The sequence below is a fragment of the Antrostomus carolinensis genome, unplaced genomic scaffold (assembly GCF_000700745.2).
Source record: "Antrostomus carolinensis isolate BGI_N321 unplaced genomic scaffold, ASM70074v2 scaffold50617, whole genome shotgun sequence".
Taxonomy (NCBI): Eukaryota; Metazoa; Chordata; class Aves; order Caprimulgiformes; family Caprimulgidae; genus Antrostomus; species Antrostomus carolinensis.
Window position 1 is genome coordinate 537 of NW_010329035.1, and position 18,428 is coordinate 18,964.

Here is an 18,428-nt window from a genome sequence, read left to right on the forward strand (position 1 = left end):
CTGACCAGCTTTTGTTGTTACATTTCACATAACTAGAATTAGAGACTTGTAATGAAGCCAATTAGTCTTTCTTAAGTTTTCATATCCTACCTTGCTATGTTGTTACTGGCTGTTTTTATGAAGTTAGTGGCTGTGTTTTGCACAAACATCCCTGAGTACTCCAAACCCATCAACCTATTTAGCTGAATCTGAATCTGCCTTTAAAAAATAAAATTTAACACCTCCCTCCTCTTTTTCCCTCCTAGTGAAAAAAATAAGTTTTAGCCAGGCTCTCTTTTATACTTTATCTAGGAGAGCTCCTGTGGCTTATTATAAAAAAAAAAAGACATTTTAAAAGACAGGGTTTTTTTCTGTCCCATCATTGCTGATACCCAGTATATAACAGACAGTGAGGGAAAAGGGAAGATGAGATTGATAATGTAAGACTTTTACTCAGAAGCATGAATGAAGAATGACACAAAGACTGAATCATAACTCAGAAATAAAAGTTTATTCTCCTGTGTAAGACTGGAAATAATACTCTTGTAGTAACACTGCAGAAAAAACTAGTATCTGTACGGAGCACTTCATAGAATCATAGAATGGTTTGGGTTGGAAGGGACCTTAAAGATCATCCAGTTCCAACCCCCCCGCCATCAGCAGGGACACCTTTCCACTAGACTGGGCCAATCAAAGCCTCATCCAACCTGGCCTTGAACACTTCCAGGGAGGGGGCATCCACAGCATCTCTGGGCACCTTGTTCCAGTGTCTGACCACCCTCACAGGAAAGAATTTCTTCCTAATATCTAAACCTACCCTCTTCCAGCTTAGAGCCACTTCCTCAACCATTAGTTGTGGGAACCTGTTAACAACCTCTGCTCCATGTTAGGGCCCATGATGAGAAAGGAGACTGTTTTGTACACTTCCATAGTCTTTTCTTACAGCCGAAAGCTGAAGCCAGATTAGCATTGTCAGAAAATACCTGAATGCTTCAAAAGACGACAGCAAAGCATTTAAGTTGAAAGGAAGTTTTTGTTAATGAACTTTGTCTTTTAATTTGCAGATGCAGTTACTCGCTTTTGCTGTCAGTAGTGTCAGTTCATGCCCAACTGACCCACAAACGCATTAGTGGGATCCCTCTCTTTACCTGACTTTATGCAGTTGGTGTCATAAAACTATCCACGCGTGGCATTTCTGGGCGTTACTCACACTTTCAAAGATTTATAGGTCCTGGCTTTTGTCTCTTGTATCTTTTAAGATCTAAGAGGGTCTTGTTCATCATAACTACAAGTAGTGTCCGTGTTCGTTACTTCAGAAAACAATGCCCGCTGTATCGTCGCTTCCCATCTTGTGTTACGTTTGATCATTCGTTTCATTCATTCGGTTCCTTTACTAGCCCGTTTTTCATTACTCTGTTGAATGTGGAGTGTCATATCGGCGTTGCAAACACTTCCCTCAGATCCATGCTTTTGAAGTTTTTCTTTTTTCATTTTTTGCCTAGCCAGTTTCAAGCAAAACACATTAGAAAAGATGAGCCACTAGCAGAAAGGGCCAGTCAGAAGCCCAGTATAACCCGATAAAGACAACCTCACTCCTGTCTTTATTACATACATGAAACTGAACATTTTTCCTCTGTTTTCAGTGGCACTATAACTTTGTTATCAAATACTTTATTAACCAAGTTTATTAACCAGTATTGTCGCAGCACTCTCCTCCGTTTACAACTAAAATATGTGTTCATTGTCATAGAAGGGTTAAACATCCAGTTTGAATGTTCACCTGTCTTTCATATGTCAGTGTATTTTTCTGTTTCTTTGAAGAAAATTTGTAAGTTTGCTTTAGAAAACAGTAGAAGAATGAACGCCCCCCTAACTAATTGTTAATTGCTCAGAATATTGCAAAACTTAATCATACGTGGAAGTCTTTAAGTATTAGCCATAAATCATGGGATTATGAATAAGCCTTTGTTGTCACAGGCTTGCATACAGTCATTCCAAAACGTCTGCCATTAGGATGCAGCAAGGCAGCTGTCAGCTGTTTTCTTGTAATTAAACAGCCAATGAGCAGCTAATTAAGACATATGTGTATACAGAAGTGGAAGTGGGTATGTTAATGAACTGTAGGAATCAATTCATTAAACGAAAATTTGTCAAAAGACCAAACATGAGATCAGCATTTCAGCCTGTGCCGCAGCGGAGGGGGAGCCTGTGCTGTGCCATTTGGGGTACCAGGGAAGCACAACTGGCTTGTTCCCTGCTAAGGAGCGAGCTTCGATGCAGACGTCTGTAATACCGAACCGCTGAGCAGTGGAGTTATTGAAACCATTAACAGACTTTGCAAAAACTGCTATTTCCATTTCAAAGTTCTTTTTAAACAAGTTGTTATTCAGACTGACTCACAGATGAAAAGTTTTTGTGCCCTTTTTTCCCCCCAAACTTGAGTTCTTGGCAGCATATGAAAAACCGCACGTTGTGTTGCATATAAACAGGAGTCTGAAATGCAGGGATGAAGCTATGGCTTCTGATCTGCTCTGCTCTTCTTCTGGCACTGCGTTAATAACTGCATAAAAAGGGAGACATGCAAAGCTCAATGACGCCTCATCAAAATCAGCTGGATCTTTATCCTGACATCAGGAGGGGGCAGGGCTCGTGCACTCACTACCAGAGACCTTGGTTCAGACTGTGCCGTTGGTCAGTGGTGTGACGCGGTGACGTTTTTTAGTGGAGCAGTAGTTTCGCAGGGGTCCGCTCTGCCTGTGGCCTATTAGGCAGTTGTCTGAATGTGAAATAATGGTTGCGAACATGCATGCAATTAAGAGCATGTGGCCTTGTCTGGTTTGCATAATGCTAGAATGTATACACGCGTGCCACGCATGCGTCCACCTCCTCCTTCCTGGTGGAAAAATTGCAGCTAGCTCTGTGCCTCTGGCAAAAGAGAGGAAATAGAACAACAGCATGTAGCGTCTCTCTTTTTCTTCATCTAATAAAGAGGGAGGAAAAAACAGCCTAGGAGGAAACTACATTTACTTACAGAAAGCTCTTGTAATAGGGGCTTCCCTATGTCTTGTAATTATATGAGACCTCAAGGACCACCAAAAGGTTAGAAAAATCACAAATGACAACAATATCGAGGAAGTTTTGAGAGTCAAAAACCCTCAGTTGAACAGCAGCATTGTCAGTTCGGTCCCCAATCTCAGATACGTCTATTTCTGAGCTCTGAACAAGTTCCGATTAATTTCTGAAGTTTGAGGCAAGGTTGATTTTTTTCTTTTTTTGCTTTAGCTACTGCTGACGTTTTCAACATGCCCGCATAATATTGTAGGGTTTGTTTTTAAAAGCACTCTACTCCAGCTCTGGTTTGTAAAGTTCAAGTGCTTTTAAAGGCCTTAGCCAGTTCCACTGTATTGAAAATTTAGCTTCAAGCTGTAATTTAGCTGATATATTGTACACAAAAATGTATTGAGCAGCTGTCTCTCTAGGGAAAATCTGGAAGAGCAAACAGCTCAGTATTTTCTCCATTATAACACTAAAAATAATCCCCAGCTTGACAAGAATATTTTTAATAAAGAGAAATATGTCAGACTGGCAATACAGACTCAGTATACATCCCAGCTAAAGGAAGTATAGATCTCTGAAGTCATTGGGCTAGGTTCATTTTACATATTGATTAAGCTGACTTCCAGGATCTCAGTCATGGCAGATGATTTCATACAGTTCATATGTGAGCATGTCATTCAGTGCAACTGTTAAAAGTGTTTGGAGAACTGAAATTTGAAGGGACTGATAATGCGGAGATGCAGAACCTTGATCGGGAAGTCACGGGTCAGGTCGATACCTAATCCTGTTTTTCTAGTGAATCGCATTGCACGTGCATGTGTGCTTGCACTGGAGTGACGGGCTCCACTAAGGCTGCTCACTGAACTGGAAACTTAAGCTGTCTACTTAGACCTAAGAGTTACTGGCTCCTCCAGAGGGATAGGTCACGGTGTTGGAATGGTAGAAACTTCCATGGTATTTCAGGTTTTCTTGAGGATGAAATGCACTAGATTATCAGGGCTCAATATGTGCAGTATTCCCAGTCTCAGTGACAATCATCTCACTGTTGACAAACATTGAAAAACACTTGAAAGTTCAGTCATATAGAAACAAAGACCAGAATAAATGGGTGAGAAACAATGTACAGGAAAACAGGATTAAAGACAGGTGTCTTCAGTTTCCTCGGCTTTTATACTCCACATTTCCCCATTAAAAATTTAATAAAAGGGGCATAAATGATGAAGTCTGGTGCCCTCCTCGTAAGAGGGAGCAGGGGGCTTTATCTCAGTGTTTCGTCATGTTTGTCTGCAGGAGGTTTGCTAGGAAGTCTCTTCCTTGTCATGCAGAAGTCCTTCCTGTTGTCCACTTCACCAAGTATCTGGACAGAGGGTGCATGTGCTGAGGGACTCTAGAATGTGGCCTTCAAATAAATAAAACAATTGGTAAAAGTTCAGCTTTAATTAAAAGGTGCCCAGTTTTTCTGAGGAAATATTTTCTTTGTGGTACCGTTAATTAATCCATTATGTGACAACATAAAACTGAAATACCGTGCTCACTGATCTCAAATGCCTCGTTAGAATGACTACATCTTTGCAGAATCCTTGTGAAGTAGGTATTACACACGCACCAGCTTATGTTTGGACTGTCTGTGGCAAAAAGATGAAATGAACTTCAAAGCAAACAGCTGGCATAGTGGTTACTAACAGGCACCGCTCTGATGGGGAGAACCAAGTTGTAACCACTGCGTCACCTTCCAGCACTAACTTTCTTTGGAGATGGGTCTGCCCATTGCAGGTGGCTCAGAAAAGAGAGAATTCATAAAATCTGTTTCAGCTTTCCCCCTCCTTAAAAATCTAAATCCTGGGCTGAGTTGAACAAAACATGGGTTGTCAGCATCAAGCTAATTAAGAAAAAACATTTTTAAAACCCCTGTTCTTTGTAGAAGGCACTGCTTACTATCATGCTCTGTGTTTTTAAACACATACATACACTGGTGAGGCTGAACGTCAGAGCCCGCCAATTGTCATCTCCAGAGGGCAGAACAGGGCAGCAACTGTTGAATCCTCCCTATTCTGGAGATCTGTGCTGACCCAGGAAAGATGGGAAATGAAGGAAATCTAGGCCTGTTCATCTCATTTGGAAAGATTTGGTGTACCCTACATAATACGGGATCTGTAGAATCAGTGAAAAAATGTGTAATTTCTTCATGTGCCATAACACCTTTTTATGAACTGTTTCCTACTAGTTACTGTTTTTTGTTTGTTTCTAGGCGAGGAAAAAAAAAAACCCTCTTACCTTCCTTTAGCTGACTATAGTGCACTGGCACTTCATTTTCTGTTAGGTATGGTACCTTTCAGGGTCTTTATTTGCTCCACCAGTTAACAGCTTCTTGACTTGTCTTTTGCAATTCTATGACAGGGCTTTTTTAGAAGGAGTCAGCAAAGCAATGCTACTTACTCCTGTCCTCGTCAGAAGAACTGTTTGATTGACCGAACAAGTAGAAACCGCTGCCAACACTGTCGATTACAGAAATGCCTTGCTGTGGGGATGTCTCGAGATGGTAAGCTCTGCTAACACATAGCTGAATTGCAAAAAGTAAAATAATGTTTCATATACTGTGTGTTCAACTAAAACAACGTAGGATTTGGAAGTGTATCAGGCTGATTGTTGAGATCATTGAGTGGTTTTTGTATGTTGCTATATATTCACAGAAATGCATATGAATCAGGGCATGTATGAAGTTCTTGGATTTCTTTTTTTTTTTCCTACTCATCTATGTTTCCAGTTAGGAGCTTTGCCTCTGGTCACTTCTTGAAGATGCAGTTTTTAGTACTATAGTTGCAAGTAACACTCTGAGTGTTGTATTGGTACAGATCAGAACTGTTTCACAACGTATAGAGGAGTTTAAACATGTGTGTAGTGAAGAATGGAAGAAATGGAAAGAGAAAATAGCGGAGTATTTTTTCCAAGATAGAATTCTGAAGAAAATGTGTTCCAGTGATGTTGATGTTAAGCTCAAAATTATACCTCGTGTAGTGACAAAAACCCACCTCTGTAAAATGGAAGCTTATGTAACTGGCTTGGAACTGGACTTGCAGCTGATACTTGCACACCTCCCCCACAGACGTGATGAAGCTGCCCTCGCTTACCCAATTTGAAGATCTGATTCAGTCTTTTCCCCTGAATAGTGACAGCAACGCTACATGTTCGACAAATACATCAGCATTACTCTGTCTGTGTACATGAGGCCCGATTCAGGAAACTGTTTTCAGAGTACATTTACTTCCTGAAGTACACTGTCTTTATTTTTCTCTTGGGCATGATACTAAAAACCTGAAATGGTAGATCATGTAATGACTATTCCCTCCGATATGTTTGCTTTCCTGTAGAAAAGTACAATGTGGTAGTCACCTTCCTGAATGATGAGGCTTTTACAGCTCATACAGGTCCAAGAAATCACACAGTATGTTCTTAGGAATTCCCTGGATGTTGCACACCAGTTGCTTCTGGCTTACGCTTAAGATTAATACTTCCCAGAGTAGTAATAATTTTGTGGAGAGAGAGATATATATACACGTGCACACGTGCACACACACACATGTATATAGTTTTAACAGTGACTTACTGGGTAAACATTTTTGTTTGTCACAGGAATCTGCACTGAAAGCAGGTTCTGTGGTTCTTCCCATGTGCTTTGGTGCTAATAGCAATAACATTGGCTTTCGGTATGCGTTGAGATGGGCCCCACGTGGTTACACCTACCTCTAGGTTTGCTCTGTAGTACGGATACACAGTCCGTACTACACAGCTGGTAGGAATTGGACGGTTCATCTCAAGCCGGCATATTCTGTTTTAGCTTCTATGTTTCCAGGTAGGATTTGGATGCTGAAGAGGTGCATATGTCGACCTCAGTGGACATATAAGAGAAAATCTTTTTGGTACAGAAGTAGAAAGTTAGTGAATTAAGCTAAAACAGTGCCTTCTAATGGTGCGTTGAAGTAGCGTCTTAAAACGGGCTTTTAAAGAGTAGATGCTGAAGCTATGTTACCTGTAACTGACAGAAGTGATTCTTAGGTCTGCCCATCCTGCTTATTGGCCTTTTCTTCTGTGTCCTTCCATGTAGTATTTAGACCCAAGACAATTAAAATGCAGGAGCGGATTTGTAGAAATGTAATATGTCGTATGTCTGTGTTTCAGCTGTCAAGTTTGGCCGAATGTCAAAAAAGCAGAGGGACAGCCTGTATGCGGAGGTGCAGAAACATCGAATGCAGCAGCAGCAGCGAGATCACCAGCAGCAACCAGGAGAGGCAGAACCACTAACACCAACATACAGTATCACCACCAATGGGTTAACAGAGCTACATGATGACCTCAGTAATTACATTGATGGGCATACCCCTGAAGGTAGCAAAGCAGACTCTGCAGTTAGCAGCTTCTACTTAGACATACAGCCTTCTCCAGATCAGTCGGGTCTTGATATTAATGGAATCAAACCAGAACCAATATGTGACTACACACCAGCATCGGGCTTCTTCCCTTATTGTTCTTTTACAAATGGGGAGACCTCTCCAACTGTGTCCATGGCAGAATTAGGTAATGAGAGAGAAAAGCTTCCATTGTAATTGTCTTAATAGTACCCTTTGGATTAAAGTGACACCTTTAGCCAGGCGATAGCGAGAATGCTGCGTCAGTAGAGCTGTGAGCATGTGTGGGCATTCTTCTGTGAAGTGCACAATACCCTGATCGGGCCACGTGGTGAACACCTTAGGGAACTGGACTAAAAATCCCAGGAGCTTGTGGCTGATCAGCTCTACTAGAGTTGCTTTTGTTTTCAGTTCTTGTAATGGAACCCTTTGAATACTGATTAACAAGCTAAATTTTAGTGCTGAGCAAACAGACGGAGTATTTCTTTATTTGCAGATTATTTTTGCACATTTTATCTTCTTTTTCATTACCTCAATACTCTTTATTTTCTAGCAAAAAGTGATGAGGCCTGGGAAATATGAAACCAAAGCACCAGCCCAATCCGAGAGCCATTCTCCGTGCCACTGGTTAAAGAGAATCCAGCCCTAGATACTTCAGAAAATGTCTGAACGTAGCAAGTTTTTATATTTTCCCTAAGAGCCTTATAATGATCACATTAATGAGCACGTTTTGCTTTAAACCCTTCCCTGAATGATTACACTAGAGCTGAATTCCACAACTATGACTTGTCAACATCTGAGACTCGAGTTAGAGCGTGCTGTGTGAGCTGGTTATAAACAAACTGGAAGAGGACATTAGAGAAGGGGCTTTAAGATTCTATTACTTCTATAAGCAGTCAGGCATTTAAAACAGTGATGTTGCTTGCTTAAGCAATATTTTTGCTAATTAATCCATTATGAAAACCTAAAAATAGCTTACAAAATCAGGGATTCCAAGAAGAATTTTTTTTCTTTTTGCTAACTTTTTTTAACTAGAGGCAAGTATATGGTAGGAGATTTTACTTGGTTTATTTCAGTTTATGTCCTTTTGAGAAATTTTGCAGAGAGGAAGGGACAAGAAGGCTTGCTTTTTAATGTCCTTATGTTGCAGAATGCAGTTCTCTGTAATATAATTTGTTGTGACAGCCAAAATACTGTGTCTGGCTTGAGTTCAAGTAACTTCAGATACAAATAAGTAAAAAACAAGAAGAAAAACTATGAAAAAACTATAGAAAAACTATAAAGGCCATGCTACCAGCTTTGTCTTAAGTCATATGGTTGTTAATGACAGAATCACAGAATATTCTTGTGGGAGTTATTAAAAGATCTACATTAAACCCTCAGGAAAAAGAAAGGGGTTTTCCTGCCTAGGCCAGGTGTTGAGTTTGGAACACTGGCCTAAAATAAGTCTGTCATGTTGCTTCCCTTTATTTACATAGTGCTTGCATTTAAACCCTACAGAGCATGATCTGGGTGCGCAGCACTGACGTTACCAAACAATGTTTGAAGAATGTTTGTCTTCCAGACTAAGGTTTCAATTTAGAAAGGTGTGGCTGTTCAATGAAAGTATTTAGGTGTGTGCTGAAATACAGTCCAGAACTGAGGCCGAGGTTTGTGAATAACATGGTAATATTCCACCTCCTGTATTCTGCAGGAGCACAGGTATAATGCTGTCAGTTGCTGCTAGTGACAGCAAGCGTTTTAAGTACACACTTGTAAGGGGAGGAAAAAAAAAAAAAATTGCTCTGAAATGACATGAAAGCTATGATGACAACCAAAGTATAAACTACCTTAGGTTCTGCGTTACTGATTGCTCAGGTAGCACATATAATCTGATTTTACCTCAGCTGTATGCTAAAGACTTTTCAGGTATCTTACATCAAGCTGTTAATGCAGTAAATATGATACTAAACAGACTGATTGGTCCAGCAATTCAATATGTAAAGACTTGGGTTTGGTCATTATCAAAGTGAGTATCACAGAAGATCAAATGCTGGAGTCCCTCAGAATACCCCCGTGTTGTTCATGAGCACCGTTTTTGTTCATTTTAAGCCTTCCTTTTCAGTGGCCTAACCTGCAGGAGCACCACCTGCAGAACTGTGTGAGATAAGTCACCAGACCTCTACTTGTCACGTGCTAGAACAGGAGAACAGATAGGTATGAAGAGTCAGGGTAGAGAAGAGAAAAACAAAGTAGAAGTGGAATTGAGATGTCTAAATGCTGTTCCTGCTTTTGAAGGTGATCCTAAAGGTTTATGGAAACATAAAGTTTTATTAATAAATAAAATAATAAAACTGCCTTATGTCTTTCAACCAAGTATAACAGCAGAAAAGAGTTTATTTGGAATTAAAGCTGTATGGAAACTTTAATTCATGTGCAGTTAGCTAAGAAACTACTCTAAAGCTGAAGGAAAAAGCCCATAAGTCTTTAGTGTGTTATATTAATTATCTGGATTCTCTAATTGTACTTCCTTAATTTTTTTTTTAAATTATGTGAGAGCAGAAAAGAAAAGAAACTCTTCCCTCACAGGCAGCCTCATGTGATAGTGTCCTGCTTGACAGAACACTGGACAGGTGGTAACAATCTGTATTTCTTTATTAGAAAGCTTCTGTTGTATAAAATACAAATGAATTTAGCTTTTGAAAATCTACTGCCTGGCAGTACATTCCCTGTAGATGACACATAGTGTCCCATGTTCAGCAAGGCTGTCCCCACGGAGACTCTCATACCCTAATTGAGGGGTCCATCACCTCACTTACTTGGATTTTTTTCTGTGGCTCTACTTAACAGTGTAATTCTCAGCCCAGGTTTCAAAGCTGGCTTTACCTTACTAAAGGCAGCAGGGCCACTTACTGAATTTGCAATGGTTGGAACGCTTCCGGGTTTCACCAAGTTTGCCTTTATTTTGCAAGCTCTTTGATCTTGCAGGCTTCCTTTTGCACCCACTGCTGTGTAAGGAAGAAGTTTGTCCCCAGTACAAGTTTATTTATTCAAAAATAATCTCAAGTTCACCTGAACGTGTTGCAGTGTAGTGGAAGGACTCTGCTTGGTGTTCCTGTACGAAAATCTCAGCCCTGCTTTGCGGGCGGGCGAGCGGGGTGCGAGCGTGTGCACCGAGTGCCCTCTAACGGGTGCGCCCGGCCCCGGAGGAGCCGGCCAGCTGTGTTAGTAGCAACCAGCTTTCCGCTTTGTTCTCCTCCAGTCTGCTAACGGTTGGCATTAAATGTGGTTATTTTCCTGAAGCAAAAGCCAAGCTGATCTGAAATTACAACACTTTTTTCTGACAGCTATCCCTCTCCCTGCCCTCCCCGTGCCGCAGCTGGAGTATGTTAGCTTTCTCAGGTCTGAAGGTATAGCTTCGCATTTTTAATGTGTGTCACTTTCTGGTCTTTCCTTTAGAACATCTTGCACAGAATATTTCCAAGTCGCACATGGAAACTTGCCAGTACTTGAGAGAGGAGCTACAGCAGATAACATGGCAGACTTTTCTGCAGGAAGAAATTGAGAACTATCAGAACAAGGTATAAAAGCATGCCAAACTACGGCATGCTTTTTTTAAAGCATGGTATTTTCATAACACACTGCAAAATTCACTTTTTCACTGCTTCCTGCTTACTATCTGGAATGTATATTTTTGTGTGTTTACAAAAAAATAATATGCTACAATCAAAAGCAGCAAGATGGTTAGGATAGCCTTGGCATCAGTGATTTTTTACATGTGCAGGCAAAGGCAAAGCTGTATTCCGAAAATCTATGTCTGTGATTGATAAATGAGGATAAGAAACCAGAGACATTTTTTCAGTTCTAAATGACATATTATTTTCATTTCTTAATTCGTAATCTCCTGGATCAGCAACAACAACAAAAAAAGCTGAAGCCATTAAGTTTTGTAATTTTACATGGTGTGTTTTCTTTTGAGCTTATAAACACAGAACTCCATCATATTTCCAGCCTTCAGTGCCTGGTTGCAATCCTGATTCATTCTACAGTTGTCACTCGGTGTTTCAGTTTTACCTGTAGAATAGCAGCACAGCGCTGCTGTACCACCAGCGGGTATTGTAAGATTTAATTGATGCTTGTATTTCCGATATGCCTTCCATCCACCAACTACTACCAAATGGCTACTTTTGGAAAATTGTCTTGAGAAGCACTATTTTAAAGCACGCTATTCTCTGAATATATTTTGCATTTCCACAAAAAAAATATTTAACCTTTGAGAATAAAATTCTTTCCACTTGTTAGGTTCAATTCTGAATTATTATTAACATATGAAAAAGTACTACTTGCATGCCACCTTTATATCGTTAACAAGATGATCCTCATACACCTATATCCTTATAGGTATCTTTATGAAGACAAGCTAGGTAGATAACTTACATTCACTACAAAAAACAGAAGCTGACAGGAAAAATGTGATTATAAACTGCTGGTGTAAATTGGCTTTTTTTTTTTTTTGATGCAGTGAATAAAATTCCTACTGAGATCACCCCAGTTACTATACTTTGACATTTTTGGTTATGAAATAAAAGCATTCCAACCTGGGTCTCTTTTGACATCACTGAAGAAGTCTTACGTGTTTCCATTGTCACCCATCCACATGAGGCTTTGGCTTTGAGGTTAATTGCCCTTGTCTTAGAAACAGACTGTAGCCAGGAGGGCTGGAGAGAATTCACTCCCTTTTGTTTTTCAGCTTAGTTTTACTTTATGAAAACCTGGATTAGTAATTTTTCAATTTTTCTTCTCTCTCAAACAGCAAAGGGAGGTAATGTGGCAGTTATGCGCAGTCAAAATAACAGAAGCTATACAGTACGTAGTGGAATTTGCCAAACGCATTGATGGCTTTATGGAACTGTGTCAAAACGATCAAATTGTGCTTTTAAAAGCAGGTATGTGGGTCAGTTTTAAGGTCTGCTTTTGACTGAGGAAGGTGTTTCCTGTATACAGGGATCATATACGCGTATATACATGTTATACAATGATCATTTACAATAATATGGGGAAAAACCTTACAAATTGTCTCTGTTTGAAGTACTATACCTTCTTAGCTGCTCTGGATAGAATGAGTTCAAGTCCATGTTTGAAATTTTCATTATGAACAATAGGAGCAATGTGCGTGTAAAGATGGAAAAGTTGGATTCAAATTTTTTATTTTGGCTTTTGAATACTGAATAACGTATTTCAAGGTAAAAATCCAGATTGTTCTATGCAAGATGATGTAAAAGTAATGCAGTTTACAAGTACTGGGCAAAGTTCTCAAAGCTTCGTGAAAATAAATCCAAACGAGCTGCTTTGACTTCAGAGACTTCGTTACTCTAATAAGAAATTATTAGAGTTTATTAGCATTAACTAAGTTGCTTTAGCAAAAACTTCTAAAGGGGTTTATGGGTATTCTTTTAATTCTATTAGCAAATCAGACTATGCTCTGTTACACCACAGAAATCTACTACCCCACTCCATTGATATTGAATTCAGAGCATAGGAAATTTTTAAATCCTCACTTGCTCTTTGCAACTGAAGTCTCTACTTAAATAGTCAAACATACATTGTTTCTGTTTTAGGGTCTTTAGAGGTTGTGTTCATCAGAATGTGCCGTGCCTTTGACTCCCAGAACAACACAGTCTACTTTGATGGCAAGTATGCTAGCCCAGAGGTTTTCAAGTCCTTAGGTAAGGAAATGTCAAGTGTTGTATCTTGAAAAAAAGCATAAAAATAAGAAGGTGGAAGAGCAAGGGGACAGCTGCTTTGAAAAATTCAGGCTATAGTATTCGAAGAAGAGAGTTCCAAAGCTCAGACTGCTTATTTTGTAAGCAGTTGCGCTGGCTTTGTTGGAGGCCAGGCTGATTTCAGGAGTTAAAACAGCTTAACTTAATGCAGTAAAGGACTGTTGGTGTTGAAATTCAACACTTAGATCAGGGCAGAGCAGTTCAGACACACTTGCTAAGAACAGAAGCCCAGATTTCATATCTAGTGTAACATTTGATATATCCTGTTGGAAAAGGCAGCAGATTTTAAGCTAATTTTGGATATATTGATATTATTGCTTTGAAGATACTAGTAGTGTTTTGTAATGTGCAAAATCCAGTTATTTGCAGGTAGAATACTGTAAAACAAGTTTTTTAATTAAACCATAGTTTATCATTTTGACATTTTTTTCTGCACATTTTTGCTAATTTTAAAAGGCTGCATTTCACTAGGTATAGATTTGGGATGTGAGCAATTTTGGAGGGCAGTGAAAATACGGCAGCAGAGAAGAACACTGTACATTTACTGAAGTATTCTCTGCCTTTCTGAAACACCTCAAGGTGCAAGGTCTGAGTGCAGACAATTTGGAGAATGCAGTATCAGATACGGGTTCCAATGAAACGGAACTTTCATTCATTACCCACCACATCCAGAATTTTAGGCTGGGTTGGGGCTGAAATCTGCACGGGAAAGCCCTCTTCCATCAGGTTGCAATCCCCTTCAAAGCAGGGCTCCACTTTCGCAAGCTGCATAACAGCATGTGTAACAGCAGCAGTAACCTGACTTACACCTGTGTGAGCAAGAGAATGGATGAAAGGAGACGGAGTTCCTTTTCTGCATGAAAAAGCTTTCAGACCTTGGCTTCTCCCTTTGCTCCTGCACGTACCTCGTATGCCTTTCTCCTCTCCCTCCCTCTTCTGTATGCTCAGTAGTCTTAAAATTAGCACTTTTCAAGTACACATTTCTAACCTCCAGTCCACAGACACATGAGAAAGTTCCATTTAGAACAGAAACAAAGCTAAACCACTTAAGAGCTTGAAAATGGCTCGGGTTTTATCCATATGTACCCCAAAAGAAGCAAATGGAAAAGACAGAGCCAGCAAAACCTTTAAAATACTGGCTGCCAGGGTGTGGGAGGTGGGGACTCGTGGGAATGGGGTAATAAGCTCCAGCATGAGTGAGATTCACTTGAGAAGTATTTTACATCCATTTTTCACCTCCATCAGAATAAACCAGCAACTCTGTAGCTCTGAAGCACTTTTCAACAATGTGGCATGAGCTGTACCTTCTTTTTGGCAGGTTGTGAAGACTTCATTAGTTTTGTGTTTGAATTTGGAAAAAGCTTATGTTCTATGCACCTGACAGAGGATGAGATTGCTTTGTTTTCTGCGTTTGTTTTAATGTCAGCAGGTAAGAGATAAAGGTTTGCTCTAGGTTTATTTGGTAGAGGTTGGTTTTCTTTTGAAGTCTTTTTAATGATAACGTTGAGACTATTGGACAGTGTGAAATGTCATCATCTTTTTGAGTGTTTCCTTCTTGACCAAAATTTTTGTTTTAATTAACACATTAAAAATACGATTTTAGGAATAAATTCATTAAGTTGGAAGTCCTAATCTAAGCCCTTGTTTTCCAAATTTTCACCTCGTTGAGGACTCAGCTTCTTTGCAAAACCTTAAATGACCACTGGGTCAATCTAGATGAGACAGGCAAAAGGTAGCCACTGAATTTATAGAGTCAGCTTTCAACGTACGTGAGCTTGCATTGTATATGTATGTGTAGCAGAATTATCTGGAGCATAGGACAGAACGCTTCCAGTGTCACCTCAGGTCTTCCACACTTCCACTGTCATTTTAGTGTGGAACAAAGGAACTGAGGTAGCTTAGGTATCTGTCCCCATCACGAAACTGGGTACGCTGAGAATGATGGTGCCAGACATTCAGGTCACCCCAAGAGTCAGCCTGAGTCTACCATACCCGTGACTAAAATAACTTAATAATCTCAAGTAGCTACACACAGTACTGCAGGTTCTGGGAAGGCTCATTAGGTCAGGTGAAACAAGACACTGGTGCAGAAAGTCAGTTCGTGTCTGGCGTAACACCCAAGGAAATAAATCCTCTGTTTTCAGACTGCAGCACAGTGGACTCAGGAGTGATGGTAGAAGAGTCCGATAGCAACAGTGGGTTTATTGAGATGATTATAAATACATTCTCATGCTGCTTGCCAGATGGGAAGTATGGTAGTCCTGTGTCTTAGTATGTAAGCCACAGAATCCCACAGTTCTGCCACACAAAGGATGTAGCAGCTAATACTACTTTTCTGCTAGGAAGTTTTTTAATAGCTGAATATTTGCTTCTGATTTTTCTGTATGTCACTGTAGATCTTGGAAAGAAGATCTACTCTGACTACTTGTTCATTATGTGATCTATTCATTTCCCAGTAAAAAGTTGTCTAGCTTCATTTTGTAAATACCTTGCATTTTACAGACCTTGTTAGCAAATGATTAATACATCTTACTCACATACGCTGCATTCTTCTAATTAAGGGCTTTATAGAAGTGATTCAAAATGCATGTAATAATTACCCTCCAAAACCTATTAATTTTGAAACTCATTTTCTGTGAGAATATATAAGAAGTGGAAAGAAGGTTGCAAACAAGAAAGATTCTTCTGTAAACAGACTTAGTACTTCTGGTGCACTGTGACTGATGTGTGCAGTACTAGAGGTGTTGACTCCATTTATATTTAGATCGCTCATGGCTTCAGGAGAAAGTGAAAATTGAAAAACTCCAACAGAAGATCCAGCTAGCACTTCAGCATGTGCTACAGAAGAACCACCGAGAAGATGGAATTCTCACAAAGGTAAGAATCATACTGTTCCACGTCACGTGACTGTGAAAGCATGCTTTCTTGTAAACGGTCTCCTAATTATGGTGTAAAAGCTTTTACGCCATTAATTTTTTATTTATAAACCCAGAATTCTAAGCACCTTGTTCTAAATCAAGGTGCCTAGCTGAAACTATTTACTAAAAACTGGCAGAGGTGAAATGATGTACTAGGGAACAAGGTTGGCAGTGGTCTGAAAAGAAGTATTTTATTGTTGAACTTCATGAAAAATGATTAAGGTCTTTATCCTGTTCCTCCTACACAACATTTCTGCCACACAGAATGTTATTTCAGTTCTACAACATGCATGCATGCCTTAATCCTCATGAAATCTGTGCCTGCATGACAAATACCCAAACTAACCTTGTTTTTCAGTCTTCCATGAGAAGTTCCCCACACAGCCTTTTTCTCAGCAGTTCTTCCAAAGAATAATTCTAGGGAGAAGAGATACTACATACTATTATGCTAATCTAAAATATCTTCACATAATTTTTCAAAAATGGAAAAGTGCTGTGATGTTAAAAAATATAAATCTGAAGAACTGGGGAAGGATAGGCACCCTAGTGATATTTTTGAAGTACAGATTTTTCTGGTCTGTTCCTTTTCACTTTATTTGGCCTAAATTAAAAAAGCCTCATCTATTGCATTGCCAGTTCCCTCCACAGTGTTCCCAGTAGGTTTAAAAGTAGTCAGGACTGTATTCTTATTCCAAGAGAAGGACTAAGTTGCCTGAATGAAGATCCTGCCTGAAATACTCCTCTATCAATCCAGTGCTTGGTAGGCAAGTGAGGAAACCCAATGATACATTTTCCTAGGAACTTTAATAAAAGATTAGTTCATAAATAGCATTAATCTATTACTTAAATAGCTTTTTAGTGGCTTCCATTTTTTATTTTTTTTTTTAAATCTAACATAACGTCCATGACTATGCATCTGAAATGTCACTGTTGAGGTAAACAACTGAGGTGAACTCAAAGTGTTTGAGAGAGCTTTAACCCTAAGAGCAAGGTTGGGAGGCCTGGTTCCGTATACATATATGACTGTATGACTTCTGTTCATTTTTTTTACAGTTAATATGCAAAGTGTCTACTTTAAGAGCACTGTGTGGACGACATACAGAAAAGCTTATGGCATTTAAAGCAATATACCCAGACATTGTACGACTTCATTTTCCTCCACTTTACAAGGAGTTGTTCACTTCAGAATTTGAGCCAGCGATGCAAATTGATGGGTAAATGTATCACCTAAGCACTTCTAGAATGTCCGAAGTACAAACATTAAAACAAAAGGAAAAGAAAAAAAACAGGAAAAAAAAAAAAAGGAAAGAAAACCAAGACACTTTATATGGCCCTGCACAGACCTAGGGAGCCAACACACTGCACATCTCTTGGCGGTCAGGGTCAGGCGAAGGATGGGAAACAATGAAACAAAGTTGAACTTGTTTTTCTCATGCATATGATTTCCATTATGCCTACAAATATGGACCCTTTTTCTGTCTCAACTTCTCAACCCTTGACCTCTGTTTACACAGACTGAGGGTACTAATGTCAGAAGGTGTTTTCTCTTGTAGTTCACTGCCCAGACTTTTGACAGAACAATCAATTTGTTGACCAGAACAGAGAGTCCAGCTAGTAATCAGCGACTGGTGTGCATTGCAGAGATTTCAGCATCAGTTTGCACAACTTGCTCATTGTTTCATGAAGGACGATTTTTTTCACCTACCACTGTTTGCCAGTAGACAGAACGGCATGAAAAGGGTCCATAGCAATAGCAACAATAGCATTATAATATATTACAGGGTAAATGGGCATGAAGACTATATATAACAAAAGAGATATTGTTTATATATTGTTTTAATTAATATAAAATGTAGTTACTGGTATAGCTTTTCTTGTTGAATTGATAAGGCACTTTCATTTTGCACCTTTTTCTTTAAATTAAATGCTAGCGTGTTCATTGTTGTGTTGCATGTGCACCAGAAATTCAAGTTTAACTGAAAGAGGTTTGGCAGGTACATTGGGAGGTATTTATGCTGCTGTTTTCCATGTCACTTTTAAAGAGAGGCTGGTCATATCCTGAAATGGTTACACAAATTTTTTTAAGGAGTTGAAAATAATGACAATTTTCTAAATTAAAATCAGCTTTTCAGCTGTTAATTTGAAAGGTACTTTTATTTTCAAATCTTTCAAACCTGGATGTTTAAAGTTACATGCCTAAATTCAGATTTAGGTACACAAGACAAAAGCCTCATTTTGAAAGGTGCTGAGTTTCTGTGGTCAAAGTTAAACTGGGCAATTACAAGTCATTTACAAATGAGTAACACAGC

At 39.4% G+C, this 18,428-nt stretch overlaps 1 protein-coding gene across 1 annotated transcript; it reads left to right on the forward strand.

Annotated features, from left to right (window-relative positions):
• Positions 1-3,773: 3,773 nt before the first annotated feature.
• LOC104519259 (nuclear receptor ROR-alpha) lies at positions 3,774-18,140 on the forward strand. The gene is made up of 9 exons (XM_010172403.1): positions 3,774-3,806; positions 5,434-5,575; positions 7,213-7,608; positions 10,878-10,999; positions 12,232-12,364; positions 13,037-13,144; positions 14,520-14,630; positions 15,966-16,078; positions 17,173-18,140. The coding sequence occupies exons 1-9, from the start codon at positions 3,774-3,776 to the stop codon at positions 17,335-17,337; spliced, it is 1,323 nt and encodes a 440-aa protein (XP_010170705.1). The 3' UTR covers positions 17,338-18,140.
• The last annotated feature ends 288 nt before the right edge of the window (positions 18,141-18,428 follow it).

Excerpts from the sequence above, each read along its gene's own strand:
- LOC104519259 (XM_010172403.1), top strand. The coding sequence starts at position 3,774 with ATGCAGAACCTTGATCGGGAAGTCACGGGTCAG. Across the intron at positions 11,000-12,231 it reads TTGAGAACTATCAGAACAAG|CAAAGGGAGGTAATGTGGCA; the intron begins GTATAAAAGCAT and ends TCTCTCAAACAG. Across the intron at positions 13,145-14,519 it reads AGAGGTTTTCAAGTCCTTAG|GTTGTGAAGACTTCATTAGT; the intron begins GTAAGGAAATGT and ends TCTTTTTGGCAG.